General features: G+C 51.0%; 1 protein-coding gene across 3 annotated transcripts in view; it reads left to right on the forward strand.

Annotated features, from left to right (window-relative positions):
* The window catches only part of DUSP22 (dual specificity phosphatase 22), a 71727-nt gene extending 57058 nt beyond the window's left edge, over positions 1-14669 (forward strand). For 2 of the 3 annotated variants that reach the window (XM_079935361.1, XM_079935360.1), the window contains exon 8: positions 491-5301. In XM_079935361.1, coding sequence (XP_079791487.1) covers positions 491-513 — 23 coding nt within the window. In that variant the 3' untranslated portion in view covers positions 514-5301. Of the gene's footprint in view, positions 1-490; positions 5302-13841 lie in introns of those variants that run through there. The other variant, XM_079935359.1, reaches the window with a different exon arrangement.
* The last annotated feature ends 3813 nt before the right edge of the window (positions 14670-18482 follow it).

Here is an 18482-nt window from a genome sequence, read left to right on the forward strand (position 1 = left end):
CATGTTTATTTCCTTTTTCTGTATTTAAGTCAATCAGTCAAAACTATTGGTGGCCCCGCTGTGCTCACAGCCCTGGGCCAGGTCCCCGCCCAGCCGAGCCCATGTGTCCCCCGCAGGGTGCAGGGTGCTCTGGTGCAGAGGAGAGGCCTGTTCCGGGGTCTCCTCTGCGGCTCCCTTCTGCAGACCCGACCAGAGCCCAGCCACACGTTTCTGGCTTCAGCTACCTTCCTGTGGCTTGGATTTTTAAACTCTTACATATTTCTTACAATACCGTGGACCTTATTCTTGTTACCTTTCACTCCAATCCATGCACTTGCTATCTGATAGCCTTGTTCTGTTTCCTGGATTTCTTCATTCACTGCCTTTCTCACAATTTACATTCATTTCTCAGAAGAGTTTTGATGCTGATTGTTTGCTGTGAAACTAGCTCTGGACAAAGTTCACGGTACCAGTTGAAACGGTTGCTTAAAGCCACTTTTCTTCTCTCTAGAGAAGCACAACTTCTGGTCCTAGAATCACACACCTCTTTGGAAAAGACACGAGCTGACGTCGGGCGACCGGGATGTTGCACCGTAAGCCAGCCTGCTGGCGGCAAGGCTCCCGTGCAGCCTCTCGATCGGATCTGAAGTGCTTTACTGCATTGCAGTGTCCAGACATGTCTGTTCTACTTTACCACTTCTTTTCTTCAGGTTTCTCTGGGAAAAGTCCAGACTCTCTAGGTTTTCTGTTCAATAGCTTCTTCCTCAGATTATGAAAATTTGTTTTCCCTCACAAAATGAAAGAAGTCTACAGTGCCATTCAGAAAATTACTTTTATTTTGTAAATCCTATAACGCTTCATAAAGTGTTTCCATATAGAGAGCACCTTCACGTACATTAATTCATTTTCCCAGCAAAGCTGTGGAATCACCAGCACCCACGGTCAGCTGCTCAGTAGCAGGACAGGACCTAGAACTCAGGTCTGACTCATATCCATTGCTCTTTGCTCTATACCATGTTGGAACCAATGAGCAACGAGCTCTCCATGTGAGCAAAACAAAGATAACCTGCCAAAATGATTTAGAAACAAAGGTTGAGGCAACGTTATCATGTGACATAGTTGGGTCCCAGTGGATTGATTTATGAATTAATAAAGTGGAATTGAATCGCAGAAGAGGCCACAGTTACCTGGTCCACGAGAGACCAGGTCATGTCTCCACATGATACATTTACACAGGGAAGTGTCTTTCCTCAAGGACTGTGGATCTGAAATCATCTTGAGGCTTGTAGACTTGAATTGGTTGTGTCTGAGATCCACTAAACAGGTCTAGACATGCCAGCGAGTGGCATCTCGGTTAGAAGGGGCAGCAGGTAGAGATGGTGTCTGTCTAGGAGGGACCTGCTGGAAGAACCAAGACAAAGGTGCAGAAAATAAGCCAGAGGCAGGGCAGAAGCTGCCCGGGAGAAGCAATGGGGCAGGTGGCCCAAGAACTGAGCAGACAGGAAGGAGGGACATTGGGCCAGGTTGGGATGGACTGTCCGGGAGCAGTGCCCTGCGGTCCTGGGGACCTGCCAGGCGGAGTGAGAGATGCTGCTGTCTACACTGCGCAGGTCGGCACCAAGTCACACGGTCTCACAAACACAACTCTGGACCAATGACAGCTGTTCCGTCTAACACCAAATCATCAGACATATCTTAACATACTTCTAAGACCAAAGAATCAGTCTCCTCTTGTCGAGAATTGTTTTGCCCCCAAACAAAACAAAAACAAACAAAACAAAAGCTCTCAAGTCCATGGAAAAGAATTAACTTTTTCAAAAGAAAACTTTGTGTAGGAAAGGAAACAATGGGGCAGTTGAAAAGTAGTTATAACAACCATTATAAAAAGGCAATGAGTAAATATTTTAACAGACGATGGTTAAGTATAGTGGTGAATACATCTCTGACTTCCTTAGCTAGAATAAACCCAGTTGGGTTGTTGAATCAGTAACCCCGCCCCCCCTCTTTGGTTTCTATAAGTTTAAAACTCAAAGCTAAGAAAGCAGAGAACCATCATGCCCTCTGGAAGTAAAAGACAACTTCGTGTTTTGGAAAATAGCCTAACCTGCGCCGCTTAGGTAGTGAGGGCTTCTACCCCAGCCATATGCCTCTCGCTCCGATCCTGGCACTGGACAACTGCCAAGATCTGGAAAGAAAACTTGCAAAATTACTTCTGAAGCTTATATTTATGTATTTTTCAAAAAGAGGTTAGCAACAAACCATGACTGGATCTTCTCTAGCGATGTCACCTCTTTCTCATTCCCATGTCTTAGGAGATGCCTGTTTTTAACGTGTTTGTCGCCTGGACCCTGTTCAGCAAAACATTTCACAGAATACGCGTGAGACAAACAATCTTCTAGGAAACCAGCGGGATTTGATTGGGTAGATCATCATCCTTCCTGCTCAGCCCACTTCGGAAGTTGGGCCTAATCAGAATTATTTATCGTTCAGTTATTTTTCCTGAAATGTTGGCAGGCGTCACCCACCTTCCTAGCTGCCATTTCCGTCAGGGCCAGTGTGAGTTCTCCTGTCCTCAGTTTACCGGGTCTTAAAATCAGAGTTTCTCAGAATTTCAGTGTTTTGTCTCGGGTCAGATGTAGAGTCATTAAAAGAGAAAAGTATCTTTTTGTGTGCGTGGCCTTTGGAGAAAATATAAATTGTTGAAATTATCTCTTCCAAGGCCGCACAGCTTCCAGCTAAAGGAGATAGGGGTGAACTTACTATCAACACCTTCCTTTACCCAAAACTTCGCCACAGTGAGGTCTTGGGATAACTTACCCAACAGCCTCAATTTCTAACCCATTTCTCGATTTTCTTGGGTACATCAGAGCTGAAGATTCTAAAAATTTCAATACACACACTTAGGGCTGTATGTGTATTGGGTCAAGTAGGTATGTATAACTTGACCAGGGAAAGCTCTCCTGCCCGAGACAGGTTACCAACCCCTGGAAACGACTAGCCCTCCAGGGAAGAGAGGATATTTCCGTTCCCTAAGAAGGCATGTGCTGTCCCATTTACAATAAAAGAGACCCCAGAATTTCTTTGAATAGCAACAACAGCTGTTATTTAAGGCACACCAAAGGAGATAGACTTGGTTTTTTTTTTTACCGTGACAGAGGTTTGAGTCGGCCATGGGGGATTCTGGGGGCTTTCAAGCCTTTTTCCCCTTTGCATTTTATGTCACGCTAGGCATGCTTCACCATGAACTATTTCACATGCTAACAGAAGACAGAGATGGTCTTGTAGGGCAGACCCCTGCTGATTGCCCGTCTTCTTCCTGGCCAGGTTGGACATGGGTGACCATGCATACACAATGTTTTCCATAGAAAGACACACACCAGCACTGACTACACAGCCCGTTGGATGGCATCAGGTGCTAACAGACGATGCAGCTGTTTGGCAAAAACACCTCAGGCTTGTTCTAACGGTCGCTCGGGCCAGGAGAAGGCGGGGCTCTGACCTCTGTTTGGGGAGACTGCTGTCCGGAGTCAAAGCAAGTCGCTGGGATCAGGGTGGCCCCTGTTTTGATTCTTCCTTGGGCGATACGTTTACCCTCCTCCTATTGTTCTTTCATGTTTTTTTAAAAACAGCTTTATTGAGGTCAAATTTACATGCTATATGAAAATAGTGCACATCTACAGTGTGCTGTTCAGTGAGGCTAAGAACACCGACCCAGTTGTGCAGCTGTCACCATAACCAGATGCAGAGCAGTGTCATCGCCCCTCCTTCCCACACTGACACCCGCCCACAGATGCACTCTCTTTCTCTGTAGAGCTGCCTCGCAGGCTGTTTCATGTAAATGGGACCATACAGTGTGTGGTCTTTGGGTCTGGCGTCCTTCCTGGTATAAAGTTTTTGAGAGTCATCCACGGTGTACCTTGTGTTGGTGTTTCTTTCCTTTTTATTAAACAGCCTGGTTTTTTTTTTAATTGGAGTTGAGGGTCTCCATGGGGCCTGCCTGTGTGACGTCCGGAGGCACCGTGACTGTCACACGTGGGTGGGGGCTGCTCCTGGCATCTGGTGGACGAAGGCCAGTGATGCTGCTAAACGCCCGCACGCGAATAATGACCTTTCCCAGAACGTCAGCGGTGCAGAGACTGAGAATCCCCGGTGGGCTCCACAAAATTCCCTCTTATCCTCAGGGTACATGTCTAAAGCCAAGTGCTGCCTGACGGGAGCCTTCCCTTTGATTGCACTGCATATCATTGAATTGGGATTCCGTTTGTCTAATTTATATGTATGTTTAAAATACAAACTCATTTGTGAAATGTAATTTTTTTTACCATTTGGGAAAATTTTGGAATCTCCTAAAATATTATTCATTGGGTTGCACTGTCCACCAGAGAGAAAGGTGAGGAAAGAGAGTGTACAATTCTTGTTTCCTGGCTGAGATCTCAGCGTTGCTTGGTTTTGGAAACTTAGCGACAGAAAAGTAGCAAATGGTGTGGCTTGTACAGCTTTAAGTTCCAGGAACTGCAGGAATCGTTGGGAGGCTTATAATAGAGGAATTTAATAAAGGACATTAAGTTTGTTTAGCAACAAATTGCACTATAATTTTTGTGGCTTAGGGTCCAACGTTACGTACTCTGGTTATATTTTTCCACTTCAGCTCCAGAATTTTGACTCTACTATGTTATTCTTAACATTAATGAATAAAGTTTACAGGGGGCAGGGATTAAAAGAAACAGATCCAAAAATCAAAAACTAAACTAAAGAAGTTCTTATCACCCAGCATAAAACCCCTCGTGGGAAAAAGAAGAAATCAGTCAGAATTTAAATACTTTGTTTTATCTGAGACCAGGGACCTCGGACTGCTCGATTTTTCCTCTGGGGTTGTTGAGGTGCCAGGAGGCGGGATTCTGTCTTGGTTCTTTTGAGTTTTGTGTGATGATGAATAAGAAACACAGTTCTCTGGAGCTTAATAATGTAAGAGGAGACCCAAGTGCTGTGAGTCGGTAAACCATCCTGGGCAGGGTTACCTTTGGGAATTTAACAAATAAACAGTGCATTTCAACTGCCCTGGGTAACTTCTCACTCCGACCACTCTGGGGTCCCAGTGGGCAGCTCTGCCTCAGCCCTGGGGGAGGGGGTGCTGGGCAGGAGTGCTGGTTGGCAGGGGCCGGCAGAGCCGGGTCTCCTGCAGGCTCCCCTGCATCTGACCTCCTGCACCGCCTCTGTGTCTCATCAGCACCGCCTGCGAGAAATACACAGCGGCAGTAAAATGAGGGCAAAATGCAAATGTACATGCACACGTGTGCACACATATAACATACATGTATACAGATGGGCACCTGCATGTGCAGTATACGCCTGTACAGTCCTACGTGCACACACAGCACACAACACATACACATACACACAACATGTGTGCACGGCACATATGCACACGCACATTCCTCAGAACGACCGTAAGCACTTTGTACACATTTGTTCATCGCTGCCAGATAGTTGTTTTGTGTCTGTGTTACAGTTGAGGATGCTTAGGCTCAGAGAGGTTGAGCAATTTGATCGGGGCCACACAGCTGATAAGCAGTAGAGTTTAGAAATTAGAACGGAGTTTTCTGTAAACCCAAATTCCAAAGAAAGAAGCAGTACAAAAGGAGATCTGGCCTTTAAAAAGCTGTAACCCAGGGACTTCCCTGGCGATCCAGTGATTACGAGTCCACCTTCCAATGCAGGGGATGTGGGTTCAATCCCAGGTCAGGGAACTAAGATCCCACATGCATGGGGCAACTAAGCCCACAGGCTCTGGAGCCTGCCCAACACAACCAGAGAGAAGCCCGCACGCTGCAATGAAATACCCTGCGTGCCGCAACTAAGACCCGAGGCAGCCAAATAAATAAATAAATATTAAAAAAAAAAAAAAAAGCTGTAGCCCCAACATAAAAATACCAGTGGTTGTGGCAGTGGGAGGAGATGAGTAGACAGTGCAAATACTGTGTATGATGTTATGATGTGGGTACATATCATTGTACACTTGTCCAACCCTGCAGAGCGCACAGCACTGCGAGTGACCCTGATACGAACCATGGGTGGTGCTGATGTCGTAATGGGTGACTGGGTGTCCATATAGGTTCAGCGATTGTAACACCTGCATCATCTGGTGGGGATGCTGATAGCAGGGGATGCTCTGTGTGTGTGTGTCTCTGTGTGTATGTGTCTGTGTGTGTGTCTGTGTCTCTGTGTGTGTCTCTGTGTGTATCTGTGTCTCTGTGTGTGTCTCTGTGTGTGTGTGTGTCTGTGTCTGTGTCTGTGTGTGTATGTGTGTCTGTGTGTGTGTCTCTGTGTGTGTATCTGTGTGTGTCTGTGTGTGTGTGTGTGTGTGTCTCTGTGGGGGGAGGAGGGGTGGGGTACATGGGAGATCTCTGTACCTTTCAATTTTGTTGTGAACCTAAAACTGCTCTAAATAAAGAAAGTCTGTAAAAAAAAAAAGCTATAACTCCACACTTGCGCTCCAGCTCAGTTGTTTCAACACCCTTTACAGAAGACTCAACTTGGTTGAACAAATGCCTGAATCTAAAACTCTGGAATATGATCAACCTTGGTCTGTCTGTGTCTCTCTTAAACGTAGCTTTTTTTCTGAAGATAAAAATGACATATGCTAATTACTGAAGCAGTATACATGTATATGAAATATTTTTTAAAAGTAAAAATTATCTCCACCTCTTCACCTAGAGATAAGCAATGTGAACACATCCACATAGCTCTCCTGCAGTCTCTCTAGGCAGATTAGATAGATAGATGACAGAGAAAGCGGGTAGAGTTTTATGTAAGTGATACTAGAGTATAGACAGGTAATTAAAAGAAGGAGATCAAGGTGAAGGTCTTCCCACTCTCACTGAAAAACAAACTATCGTAGACATAAGCATTTTGATGTTCGCTGGCGGAGGGGAAGTGTTCTGAGAATTTCCTTTGTGTTCATCTTGGCTCCATGATTGATTAACGGATGAAGCTCCCAGAACCTCAGAGAGAAGCAGGTGTTTGTCCTTTTTACCATCTCCCCTGTAAGAATGTGTCTGTTCTTCCATGATGGTGATACTCTGACCCCTGGGAAATGCTCACTGCCAGCACAAACCACAAATCTCTGAGTGCAGGAAATTCTCAGTTCAGCAGGAAACTGTTCCCCTTCGGAACTTGAGCCCCAAACCTGCGTTCCCGGGACCAAGCTGCTCTGTCCTGACCGCGGCCTCCTCCCCAGTACCTGCCTCCGCTTTTCAAGCCTCCCTTCTGTGACCTCCTTCTCCGTCTCAGGTCTTCTTTGAGGCCTTTGCTTCTGTAAATGCGAGGATTTCGATCGCTGCTGTTTCAGCTGACGACACTTCCATGTGCTGAGCCCCCGGTTTCCGGATTCACACACCATCTCCTCCGACAAAGAGCACGCGGCTCTCTAAGGAGATCTTTAGCCCTCACGCTACTGCCCTTAGGAAGCAGAGGTACCTTTCATTGGTCCTGCCAGGAGAGACCCGTTTCCTGCTGGCTGCCTCACGGAGAGCAGGGGGTGGTACCAGCTCCCTCCTCCAGCCCCGTTTGCCGAGGGCTTTACTGCCCCACGTCATGTCACTCGGCGTCAGGTAGATCTGACCCTTCCGTTGGCAGACTGCTGGTCACGTAGTTGGAAGTGGTGTCTCCAGGACCCAGACGAGCATGGCCTTGACCCCGCTGTGCGCTGGGTCCGAGGCAGAAATGCCCCCATGAGCTCTTGCCCTGCCCCAGGCCAGGGACGAGGCCCACAGGAGTGTGGAGAACTTGGGTCCTGACCACACAGGTGACCTGCAGGCAGGACCTCACAGGCAGCTTCAGGCGAGTTCTTGCCCTGCCCTTGCCCTTGGGGAGCTGTCGGGTAAGCCCCCCAGAGGAGTTGAAGAGAAAGTTCTGGATTAGGAACCGTGAATGGAGCAGGGCTGTCAGCCACCTGGGTTCCCAAGCTTTGCTGGCTTTTCTAAAAAAGAAATCCAAAATATACAAAGTACAATATAACGAACAGCCAGGTTTCCACTATAAGTAATGGTACTTAATAGTTTGTCATGTTTACTTTTCTGTAAAACGCTACAAATATAATTTCTAGAACCTTTATAAAAACAAGCAAAAAATAGCATATACTATTCACAGATGTACGTATAAAGGCTAGAAATAGGTGGGGAGATCATGGGCCCAAATTGCTGTCGTGGTGCCTCTGGGGAGAGCCTGAGGCAGGACCGGGGCGGAAACTGCAAAGCCAGGAACATCCGTACAGAGCGGGTGACCTCCCCTGCCCCCCCAGGACAGAGAGATTCACTTGAAATCACAAGGTCTTCCGGAAGGTCCGCCTGGCCTTCGGTACAGGCCTTCAGCTCCCTGGGAGAGGCTGTGAGGCAACGGGCTGTGGAGGGCATGACGTGGCAGAGACTGGTGGCATGAACACGCCTCTCCCAAGAGCCTCCTGGGCGCTTCCCTCCCAGGATGCTTTGCTGTCCCTTGGGGTGCCACGCACCCTAAGGCATCCTTGCTTCTGCACAGCTGACCACTCAGGCTGGCCTGCTCCCTCTCGTGGGGGCCTGTCTCGGGGGGAAGACGCCGAGCTCCCTCTCCCCCAGGACTCGGCCCCTCCCCCCTGAGCCCTCCCTGCTTCCCCCAGGCACGTCCCTTGCTGCACCCACAGAACCTCGTCCTACAGAAGCCATTTCACATATCACTTATCACACTGTACTGTGCAGTGTGTGTGCACACGTGTGCATGTGTGTGTGTGGAGAGAGAGCTCCGTTAAGCCAGGGTAGTGTCTTAGCTCAGCACAAGCTTCTCACATGCCGTCTGGCATAGGTTATTGAACGAGTCATTCATTCAGTGAGCGTGGCGTTTGGGTGATTCTAAGCCAGTGTACTCAAGACTTTTACATGATCACTGGGATAGATCATTAGCTGATACTTTAGGGTAAAGCGGATGTCTGGTGTGAGGTTTGATGTTAATGACAGAAGGCGGAAATCCACCTATTAGTTTAACTGGACTGAGGTACAAACTACCACAGGCAGCTTCAACAAGCGTGTATTTCTCACAGTGCCAGAGGCTGTGACACCAGGATCAAGGTGTCGGCAGATCTGGTGCCTGGTGAGGCCCCCTTCCTGGTTCACGGACGGCTGTGTTCCTGCTGTGTCCTCCCGTGGCAGAAGGGGCGAGGGAGCCCTCTGGGGTCCCTTCTGAAGGGACACTGATCCCATTCATGAGGCTCCATCCTCAGGACCTGATCACCTCCCACCTCCTCACACCATCACCTTGGGGTTAGGGTTTCACACGTGAATTTCGTGGGGACACATTCAGTCTATAGCACCAACATTTCATATAGCCATTCTGAGAATCGCAAATGTTGGGGACTGAGTTCCTGTTAGATCCGTACTGCATGTCTTTAACCTGGAAACAGCTAACAAAGAGCTTGTTCTCAGAGTGAAGGAGGCTCTGGGTTGCTGTTTGCTTGCTCTTTATTACCGCCATCTTTCATTCACAGTTTCTTGCTAATAGTTCTTTTGGGGGCTGTCTGCTCAACACCAGAAGATGCTACCTGCAAATCCACCTAAGGGGCCCCGCAGTGCCCGGTGGCGGTCACCACTAGGGCCCTCCCCGTGGAGGGGCCACTGTCACTCTCTAGGCTAAGCGTGAGGTCGGCTCTTTTTTTTTTTTTTTTTTTTTTTTTTTGCTGTACTCGGGCCTCTCACTGCTGCGGCCTCTCCCGTTGCGGAGCACAGGCTCCGGACGCGCAGGCTCAGCGGCCATGGCTCACGGGCCCAGCCGCTCCGCGGCATGTGGGTCCTCCCGGACTGGGGCACGAACCCGCGTCCCCTGCATCGGCAGGCAGACTCTCAACCACTGCGCCCCCAGGGAAGCCCTCGGCTCATTTTTTAAACTTTATATTAAAACAAATAGAAACAGAAGTTCTGATATATCCTTTTGGAGATGCTTTTGTGCTCTGCTGACTAAGGAGGCACTCACTTGGACCTGCGGTACCTCAGCCCCTAGAGTAGCGCGGGGCACGTGGCAGGTACACGACACAGGCTAGTTGAAGGAGAGAAGGAACTAGGACCAAAGTCACCTTCATGAATCAAAGACTGACGTGGTGGCAGGTGATACACGGGCAGGTGGAGCTAAGCCTCCGTGCCTGTCTTCTCGGGACTGGAGCTCGCTCCGGCCTGGGGGCCCTCAGGAGGCTCGCCAGACTTCCACGCATGCACCCCATGGAGTCTGAGTGGGCAAACGATGCCTCGGGAAGTGCGGGGAGTGACCGCGGGGCCTGGGATGCGAACTCGGGGGTGTCCGTCTTCAGGCTCTGCCTTTTGTGCTGTCACCTCCCACAGTGGGTCGGGAGCCAGGCTGACACTGAACAGCTTGTGCGTCCCTGTGAGTTGACCCAGCTCCCGCCGCTGCGAACCCGGGAGTCCACCGGGCCCCGGGGCATCACGGGCAAACCAAGAGAGGGGTTTGGTCTCACTCGTGTCACTCAGACCTTCACTCAGACCTTATTTTCTAAAAGTTCGATGTCAGAGTGTCTCACAATAATAAAGGTACATGTTAAAGTGCTTCATTGTAGATGAATTCAACAGCCATGCTCAGCGGCAGCGCCTCCCCCTTGCTCCTGGGGCCGCCCCCACAGCCCCCGGGGCTCTGGACCCCCGGTGCCCCCGCTCTCCTGTGGGCTCCTGCGTCCGGCACGTGTGGGCAAAGGAGTTTTCGGATCCGCGTGCGTGTGCGCGTTAGAGGCCGAGCTCCCTGAGGTCCTGTGACACACGTGTCCCTCTTTCCTGGCTGCTGGAACGGCACTCAGTTCTGTGGAGGTGACTTACACTCTCCTGGATTCTGTTTCCTTAGGAGCTACTTTTAGAAAAATGAGGACAGACGCTTGGTTCCTAGTTTCCGGCGCCCCAGGCTGGCGGAAGCTGGAGCTGTTTCCAAGCCCGACGCCTGCGGCCCACTTGCCAGCGGCCGCTCCTGAGCGATGCGAGTCCGGGGTCGGTGGGGTGGCACCTCTGCTCGCTGCCCGGACCGCCCGCGGCCCGGGCTGCGCGGACGAGAAGGCCTGGCTCCGGGCCGAGGCTCCCCCGGAAGGTGGTGTTTGGCTGCAACTGTGACTGTGAACCGGAGACTCAGAAACCGGGGCGAGGTTCCAGCGAGGCTGCCCTGCAGTCTGTTCCGAACAAGGCGACCTTGCCGTGGGGTCCGGTTGTGAGCCTGAGACGTGTGGGGCTAGAAAACTGGGACGGGTTTGAAAAACAGAGGGAGGTGCCCGAGGCGCAGACAGCCCCGAAGGAGCCCCTATGGTCAAAACCGGCCTGTGAGCAGCCAAGTGGACAGTGGCGCCTAAGACGTCAGTTACAAGAGTTGGATCCTAATCCACAGAACAAAGTAAGTATCCGTGAGTCCACGGTGATGTAAATAAGCAAATAAGTAGGTACACAAACGGCAGACGCGCAGCTCTTCCCTACAGAACTCAAGTTAACAAACATGGAAGAAAGGAGGAGGGTACCAAATCACCGACAGGCAAACATGACAGTAAAAGTCGCTGCAGGAAGGATCCACTGACGGATACAAAAATCACTGGGCTAAGCTCTGACAACAAACAAGGATTGCTGATCAACTAGAAAGAGAAAAAGAATCACTTTACAGTCTTTCCCATGGAGAACGTCTGCAGGCATCGTAACCAGGCGCGGAAAGTAACATCTCCAGGAAGAAGATGCAGCCCTGGTGTGACGCTCCGAGGAGGACCAAGTACCGTCTCCATGGGATTCCTGCCAAAATGCATCAACCCCACCAACCAATACTGGGAAAACATCAGACACGCCCTCACTCCGAGGCTTTCTGCAAAGCTCACTGACTGGAACCATCAAGGGTCAAGGGTGTGAAAGACAAGAAAAGATTGAGAAACCGTAAAAAAAAATCCAGTGCTCTGTCTGCTCTCCTAAAAAAACAAAGAGATGGGAAAAAAAAAAAGAGATGAGGGTTGAGATGGAGAGCTGCCCGTAAGCCCTAGCCGGAGCTGGGCGTCGCCTGGAAGGCTTGAGAGTCCAGTGAAATGTGGCCCTGAGGTCTCTGCAGGGATGAAATGAAGTATGAGAGAAAGGCACCTGAATGTGGCCAACGTAGATGGACAGGTAGGATAGTGCAAACGCAAATTTCTTATTTTAAAAAAATTAGCTTCATTTGAAAAATTACCTGAATCTTGACTTCATGTTGGCTGCCAGAGAGCTTACTTCGTACAGAGCGCTAGTCTAAGTCCTGCGAAAAATAAAAGAATTAGAAAATGTGATACTTACCTTTAGAACTGGGGGGGGGGGGGGGAAATAAGATATTACAAGAGAAATACACAAATCAAAGATTAAAATATGCCTCCAAGCACTAACCACACACTTCCCTCAACTTCGGTGTTAGCTACCAGTCTGATCTTTGCCTCTAAATTGCAATAGTTTGAGGACAGTTGTCAGTCTATCCATGGCTCCTCTCACAGCCTAGGGAGTGCCTTGCGTGCTGTAAAAGGCACTCAGAAATGTTTGCTGTGTGAATAAAATGTCTTACAAGTTTAAAAATGCTTATAACGAATGGATAAAGAAATGTCGTGTATACAGACATGGGATATTGTTTGGTCTTAAAACAAGGACATCCTGCCATTTGCAACAACACGGACAGAACTCGCTGGAGGACATTGTACTCAGTGAGGTAGGCAGACGCAGGGCAGATCCTTTGTGGCCTCACCTGTAACGTGGAATCTCAAATAGTCACACAGAAGAGGGGAGAAGAGTGGCTGCCAGGGGCTGGAGGAGGAGGGGAGAGGTAAGTGATGGTCGAACGGCACAGTTGCACGTGTGCAGGACAGACACGTTCTGGAAGTCTGTGTACAGCCTGGCGCCTGCTGCTGAGAGCACTGACCTTATGTTAAGTGTTCTTACCCCAGAATAACAGCAACGATAGTAGTAGCAACAGTAGTAATAAAAGGGGATGTGGGAGGAGCCTGTGGGAGGTGATGGGCGTGTTTCTGGCCTTGACGGTGGTGATGGTTTCACAGATTCTACTTATCCCCAAGCTCAAGTTACATACATTAAGTATGTACAGCTTTTTGCATGTCAAACATGCCTCAATAAAGCAGGTTAAAATTTAAATACGTAATTAATTAATTTTAAAAGCCATGCCCATAGGTATTACACATACTCTGATGTAGAACTTCTGCTAAGCAAAGGGACAGCCCATTAAAGGTGAGTGGGACAGATGGGACCAGCCCAGGAAGAGGAAGTTGAAGCTGTGGTTGAATGCTTGAATTCAGGCTGCGAGGAGAATATTCTGGGATGGAGAGAGACCTACCTTTTTCTGCTGAAGACACAGCACTGAATCACGAGGAGCTGGTAGAGGTGAGAGGCAGCAGTGGGGTTTGCTTTTCTGGTTGAAGAGAGCAGAATAGGCCACTGGGCCCAAGGTGATGAGGGTAGCTGGTGTCCGGAAGATAAACATCTCTGAAGTATTTGGTCAGATAATCAGGGTTGGTTCCAGAGCGCTGGGAGGCCTGGAGATGCTGAAAAGCAGGAGATGAATTCGGTTCGACACCAACAGAATATGAGAGAGATGATTACAGAGCAGGAGGCCCCTGAAGACCAGACCCGAGCACGTCGCTGAGAAGGGGCTGGTGGGCCTCCGCAGAGGAGCTGAGAGCTCAGAAAAGGGGTGAGGCCATTGGATTTTTGCCAGAAGTGTGTCATTGGTGGTTTGTTAATAAAAGTAGTTCCTCCAAGGTAAGGACCAGAGAACCAGAGGTATTCAGCTGAAAATTTATTGAGGGCAGGAAGCATACTCTAATATATCTTTGTATTTTCCCAAAGCACCTCTCTTGCCCAGAGACCATCTTTGAACTTTGACAGTGGAGTTCTGCGTTTCCCTGCCAAGAGCTTCAAACCAAGCCAGACTTCAAGCAATCTAGAAAGAGACACCAGCGTGAAAATAGGAGTAACTTGAACCAAAGACGTTTGAGGAAGGAATTGTACAGCAAGAAAGAAGAGAATGCAAGCCTGGCACAGACTGAGGGCTGCAGAAACGTGCAGGTCAAGAGGTGGTATCATAGCGTTTGACATAAACCAACATGGGCAATCAGTCTTAGTGTGTGTGGATTTTCTGTCCTTAGAACATGTTTTTATGGTTTTGGTTATACCATATTTTATCCCTAAAAAACTGTAAACTTCAGAAAGAACATGGAGGAAAGGACAGTTCATACGAGCAACGCGAGAGCTCCCGCCATGGGGTCCCTAACTCTGGCGTGTTCTCTGTTAAGGCCACACTGTGCGTGTGATGTTCACCCCACTCTTCTCCTTTAACTTCATATCATAAGCATTTTCCAAAAATTAACAAAAATTTTCAGAACTGTAATTTCCCAACTGTGTGGATGTACTAACGTGTATTTAATTGTTCCCAATAATTAGATATTTAACTTAATTCCAAGTGTTACAGTAACAAATGCTGAGGTGAGCATTTTGAACAAGGATGTCCAGCCACACTTGTCTCACGTGGTCTCGTTTAAATGGGTGTGAACTTGCTATCCCTTTGCAATGATCACTCACTCATGTATTCGTTCACGGAGCATCTAATGTGTGCGGACACAGCCCTGCCCTCACGGGCCACGCTTTGGAGAGCGGAGGTGACAGGCGTGGACGGTGAAAGGCAGCGGAGGCCGCCCTGCGTGGGACCTGAAGGACTGTCCGATCCAGGGCTGCTCCTGAGCCGCAGTTTTCAGTGTTGGTCACTTTGGGCTCAGCTCAGAGGAGGCGGGTGGCCGAGGGGCCTCTGTGCCCAGCTCGTCTGATCCCAGGGGTTCATCCCTAAGTGTAATCACAACACCTGCCCCCTTCCCCGCCAGCTCTCCGCGGGCTACAAGGAGGCAGAGAAGGGAGCCCCGCATGGCAGCCGCAGACCAGACACCAAGTTGGGCCTCTGCGCTTGCCCCGAACCCTGACCCAAAGGGAAGCCTGGTGGAGACTTCTGACCTCCCCGCCGTCGTGGGAACGGTCATGGCCGTGGGAACCAGACCCTGAGTGCACACGGCCCTGCTGCCCACTTCCAGGCGGGCTGAGCAGCTTCCTGGCTGAGTGTGCTTGGGGGAACCCTCCACAGAGTTGCTGTGCCCACAGGGCGCCCCCCGCCGTGTTTGCCCCTCTTCTCTCCGATCCTTTTCCCTCCTCCCCTTGCCGCGTCTGCGCTGAGCGGCCGGTGCGGCGTCTCCTTCCAGGGCCGGGGAGTCTTCAAGGAAGTCATCTTGGGCGGCTCCCACCAGGGACACCCCAAAGCCGTGCCAGTGAAGCGTCCTGGGAGGGAAGTGTGGCACCAAGGTCAGGGGAAGCCGAGTGCCTCCTGACCTACCCCTGCCCCCAGCCTGAGCGTCCTGGGCGGGCAGAGAAGCTCACCGGCCAGCAACCGCAGGACCTCCCTTACCGCCAGGGCCCTCTCCGCCCACCGCCAGCCTGTGCCCCGCGGGCCACCCTCCGCAGCGGATTCCACTCCTCTCTACAGGCCCACCCGCCCAAACGTCCCTCTGACGGCCCGCGTCTGGCTCCCGGGTCAGACTTGCCACCCTCCGTCCTACACGTGGTCACCCTCTGTGCTGGTCCTCGGCGCACCCTGGCCCACCTGGCACCCATGCCGCCCTCGCTGGGACCTCCTGGGCCCCCAGGCCCACCAGCGCCGCACCTCCCGGCCCACCTCACCCCGCCGCAAAGCAGTCTTCCGGAAGCTCGAGCTGGGCTGTGTCACTTTCTGCTCTAAAACTGTCAGTGTGCCCCCCATGGCCCCCCTTTCTCCCAGCTGTGTTCAGAGTGAGTGGTGCTGGGACCCTGGAGCCAAACTCCCACCCTCTGATGGAAAGGCAGGCTCCGGGGCCCAGCGGCTGCGTCTGAACCCCTGCACTCACAGTGACGGTGAAGGGCCAGTGGCCCGTCCATGCAGTGTAGGTCCCTCGGCCGTTCGTGAGGCTCCCGTGGTCCTCCTGGGGAGCACCGAGCCCCCTCCCTGGCCTTTTACCCTGAGTCCTCCTCCCTCCAGAGCACCTTCCCCCATGGCTTCCCAGCCTCTAACGTCCTTCGCCTCTTCTGTGACATTGAAGCCTTCAAGGTTCAGGTCAAACACCCTCTTCACGACGCTCTGAGTTCCCTCGTGGCCGCCCCCTTTCTGTCTGTCTGATCAGATTTTCTTCTGGGGGGGAGGGCGGGACATATGCACAGCGGGAGGGGGCAGGGGAGGGCACAGCTGGGGGGACTCCAGGCAGGCCATCCTCCTGGCTTCCTAGGTGCCTGGCGCCAGGCCTCCCAGAATCTCAGAGGAAAACCTTTGCTGAGATTCAGGGTGTAATTCCAGCCCGAAACGGGTGCGAGGGAAATCAGGGTCCTTGCTTCCACTTTCGGGACTCTGCTTTCCAAAGCCCCACCTTCCTGGAACAGGGGGGCCTGCAGCAGAATCTTACTGAGGGAGCGTCTGCGCCAGGCTGGAGAGGGGTCTCGGGACGTCACAGGAGTGTTCATTACCACGTGGGGAGGCCAGCCCCTGACCCCATCTGGGACCCACAGGGCGGGCACGGGGGCCAGATCACGGGCAGGGCACCTGCTCATACTGAGACCTGGCCGCAGAGTGGGGGTCGCAGCCTGAGGCACAGCTGGGGCCCTGAGGTTCTGCTGCTGCAGGTTGAGACACCTGGATGACAGAACGGAAAGCTGGGGACGCACTGATGGACAGACGCCAGCGGGCTGGAGTCTCCTCACAGAGCACTGAAGCGCCCACATTACTGAGGCCTGCGCGTGATTTTCAGTGTTTCAGGAATAAGCTTTTTCCCTGAGCGTTATTCAGTAACGCTGACGCAGAAAAACAGCACCCACTAAATATATGCTCGCCACCTGGGTGCTTTAACTTGAGAGTCAAAATAAACAGGAACTTTGCTGATGGAACCTGAACTTGATTTTCAAAAGGAAGAAATTTCGAAGGAATTGGGAAGTTTCGATGAACTTTTAAAAAGGAATATTGATTTTTAATTTATAAAGATGGAGGCAGAGAAGAATGGATTAGGACTTTTGTTATAGATGCTACAAAAAGACGTCAAGAAATAGCAAAAATTCACCCCCCAAAAAGATGGCATGTTAATTTATAAAATAAAAAGTTTATATAAGTCACAAATTACCAAAATGCAAAATTTTAAGGCTCCCAAAAGTTCTATGTAGCTCACCCAGGATGAGCACCCCCGAGTACCTGTAAGAATCCATTTACAACCTGTGACCATCAGGGATGCTAGCGACACTTAGTTCAAGATAAAAGCAAAGTGCATCTACCAAAGAAACGGAATCAGGGTATTCACAGTGCCGCTCCACTGAGGCCTTATCTCCCAAGTTGGTTCTTTTCTACATTTGACAGACGATACCAAATAAAAACAGAGAACTGAATTCAGTAAGCAGAAAGGAACACTCAAGTTCATGGGTTTATTCAAAATGCACTGCCTACTGGCTTTGAATGATGATTCTGCAAAGAGTTGAAAGAAAAAGCACAACGTTTAGAAGAGAAAGGGAATTTCTGAAGGGAGTTTCAAACCAGAAATTTCAGTGTAAATGAGACGAAGGACACAGGCTCGTTCAGTAACCACTGAGAGCCTCCGGGGTGCTGGGGGCCCGGGAGGAGCTGCAGGGGTCAGACAGTTTCCAGCGCGCTGCGAGGCCACACATAAAGGGCCAGAGGGGCAGAAGGGGAGGACGGTCCCACCAGTTCAGCAGGGAGGACAGCTCGCCGCCTGCCAGAGACTCAGCCATGTCCCGGCAGAGCCATCCCCGCCGCTCACGTCAGGGCTGTTACTGGTGCGGTCCGAGCCTCATGCAAATCAACCTACCACGACGTACGCCTTTCAACAAAGCCAGACGTCTGTCACCGTCCAGATTGTCCCCGTCACTCCCCAGGGGCCATGAGTACCTTGGCCACATGCACCTTTCAGAACTCTGAAGATTGGAGGCAGATCGGCCAGTCGGGTCACCAGGACCTGACTCTGCGTGGGCACCTCCAGCCACCCCTCCTTACACTCCTGTGGCCTGTGGGCAAGTGCAAGCGGGGCAGGAACCCCGCTGATAGAGGAAGCACCTCGGCTCCATGTGAAGGAGGTGGCCGAGGGCAGGTGGCTTTGCTCCTCAGTTAGGGCCAGCTGAGCGAGGGAGGGGCACGTGGAGGTGTGGAGGTGCTGGTCCCGGGGGGCCTGGCAGGAAGGCCGGGTGAAAGGTCCGAGGCCAGGGGGCTGCGGGCATCCGCAAGGTGGGTGGCCTCAGTGACCAGCTTGTTCTGCTGACATCTGTGCCTCTAATTACCCCTCGATCACAAGTGTTCACCTCTCACATGGAACGATAGCACTCGCCTCACTTCCCCACTGACCAGGGAAACTACCCTTGACCACGTCACAGAGCCTGTCTGACGTGTCAGGCCGTTGCTGGGCGTGGGGAGGGGGGAGCGCCAGG

This window comes from Stenella coeruleoalba, assembly GCF_951394435.1.
Source record: "Stenella coeruleoalba genome assembly, chromosome: 10".
Taxonomy (NCBI): Eukaryota; Metazoa; Chordata; class Mammalia; order Artiodactyla; family Delphinidae; genus Stenella; species Stenella coeruleoalba.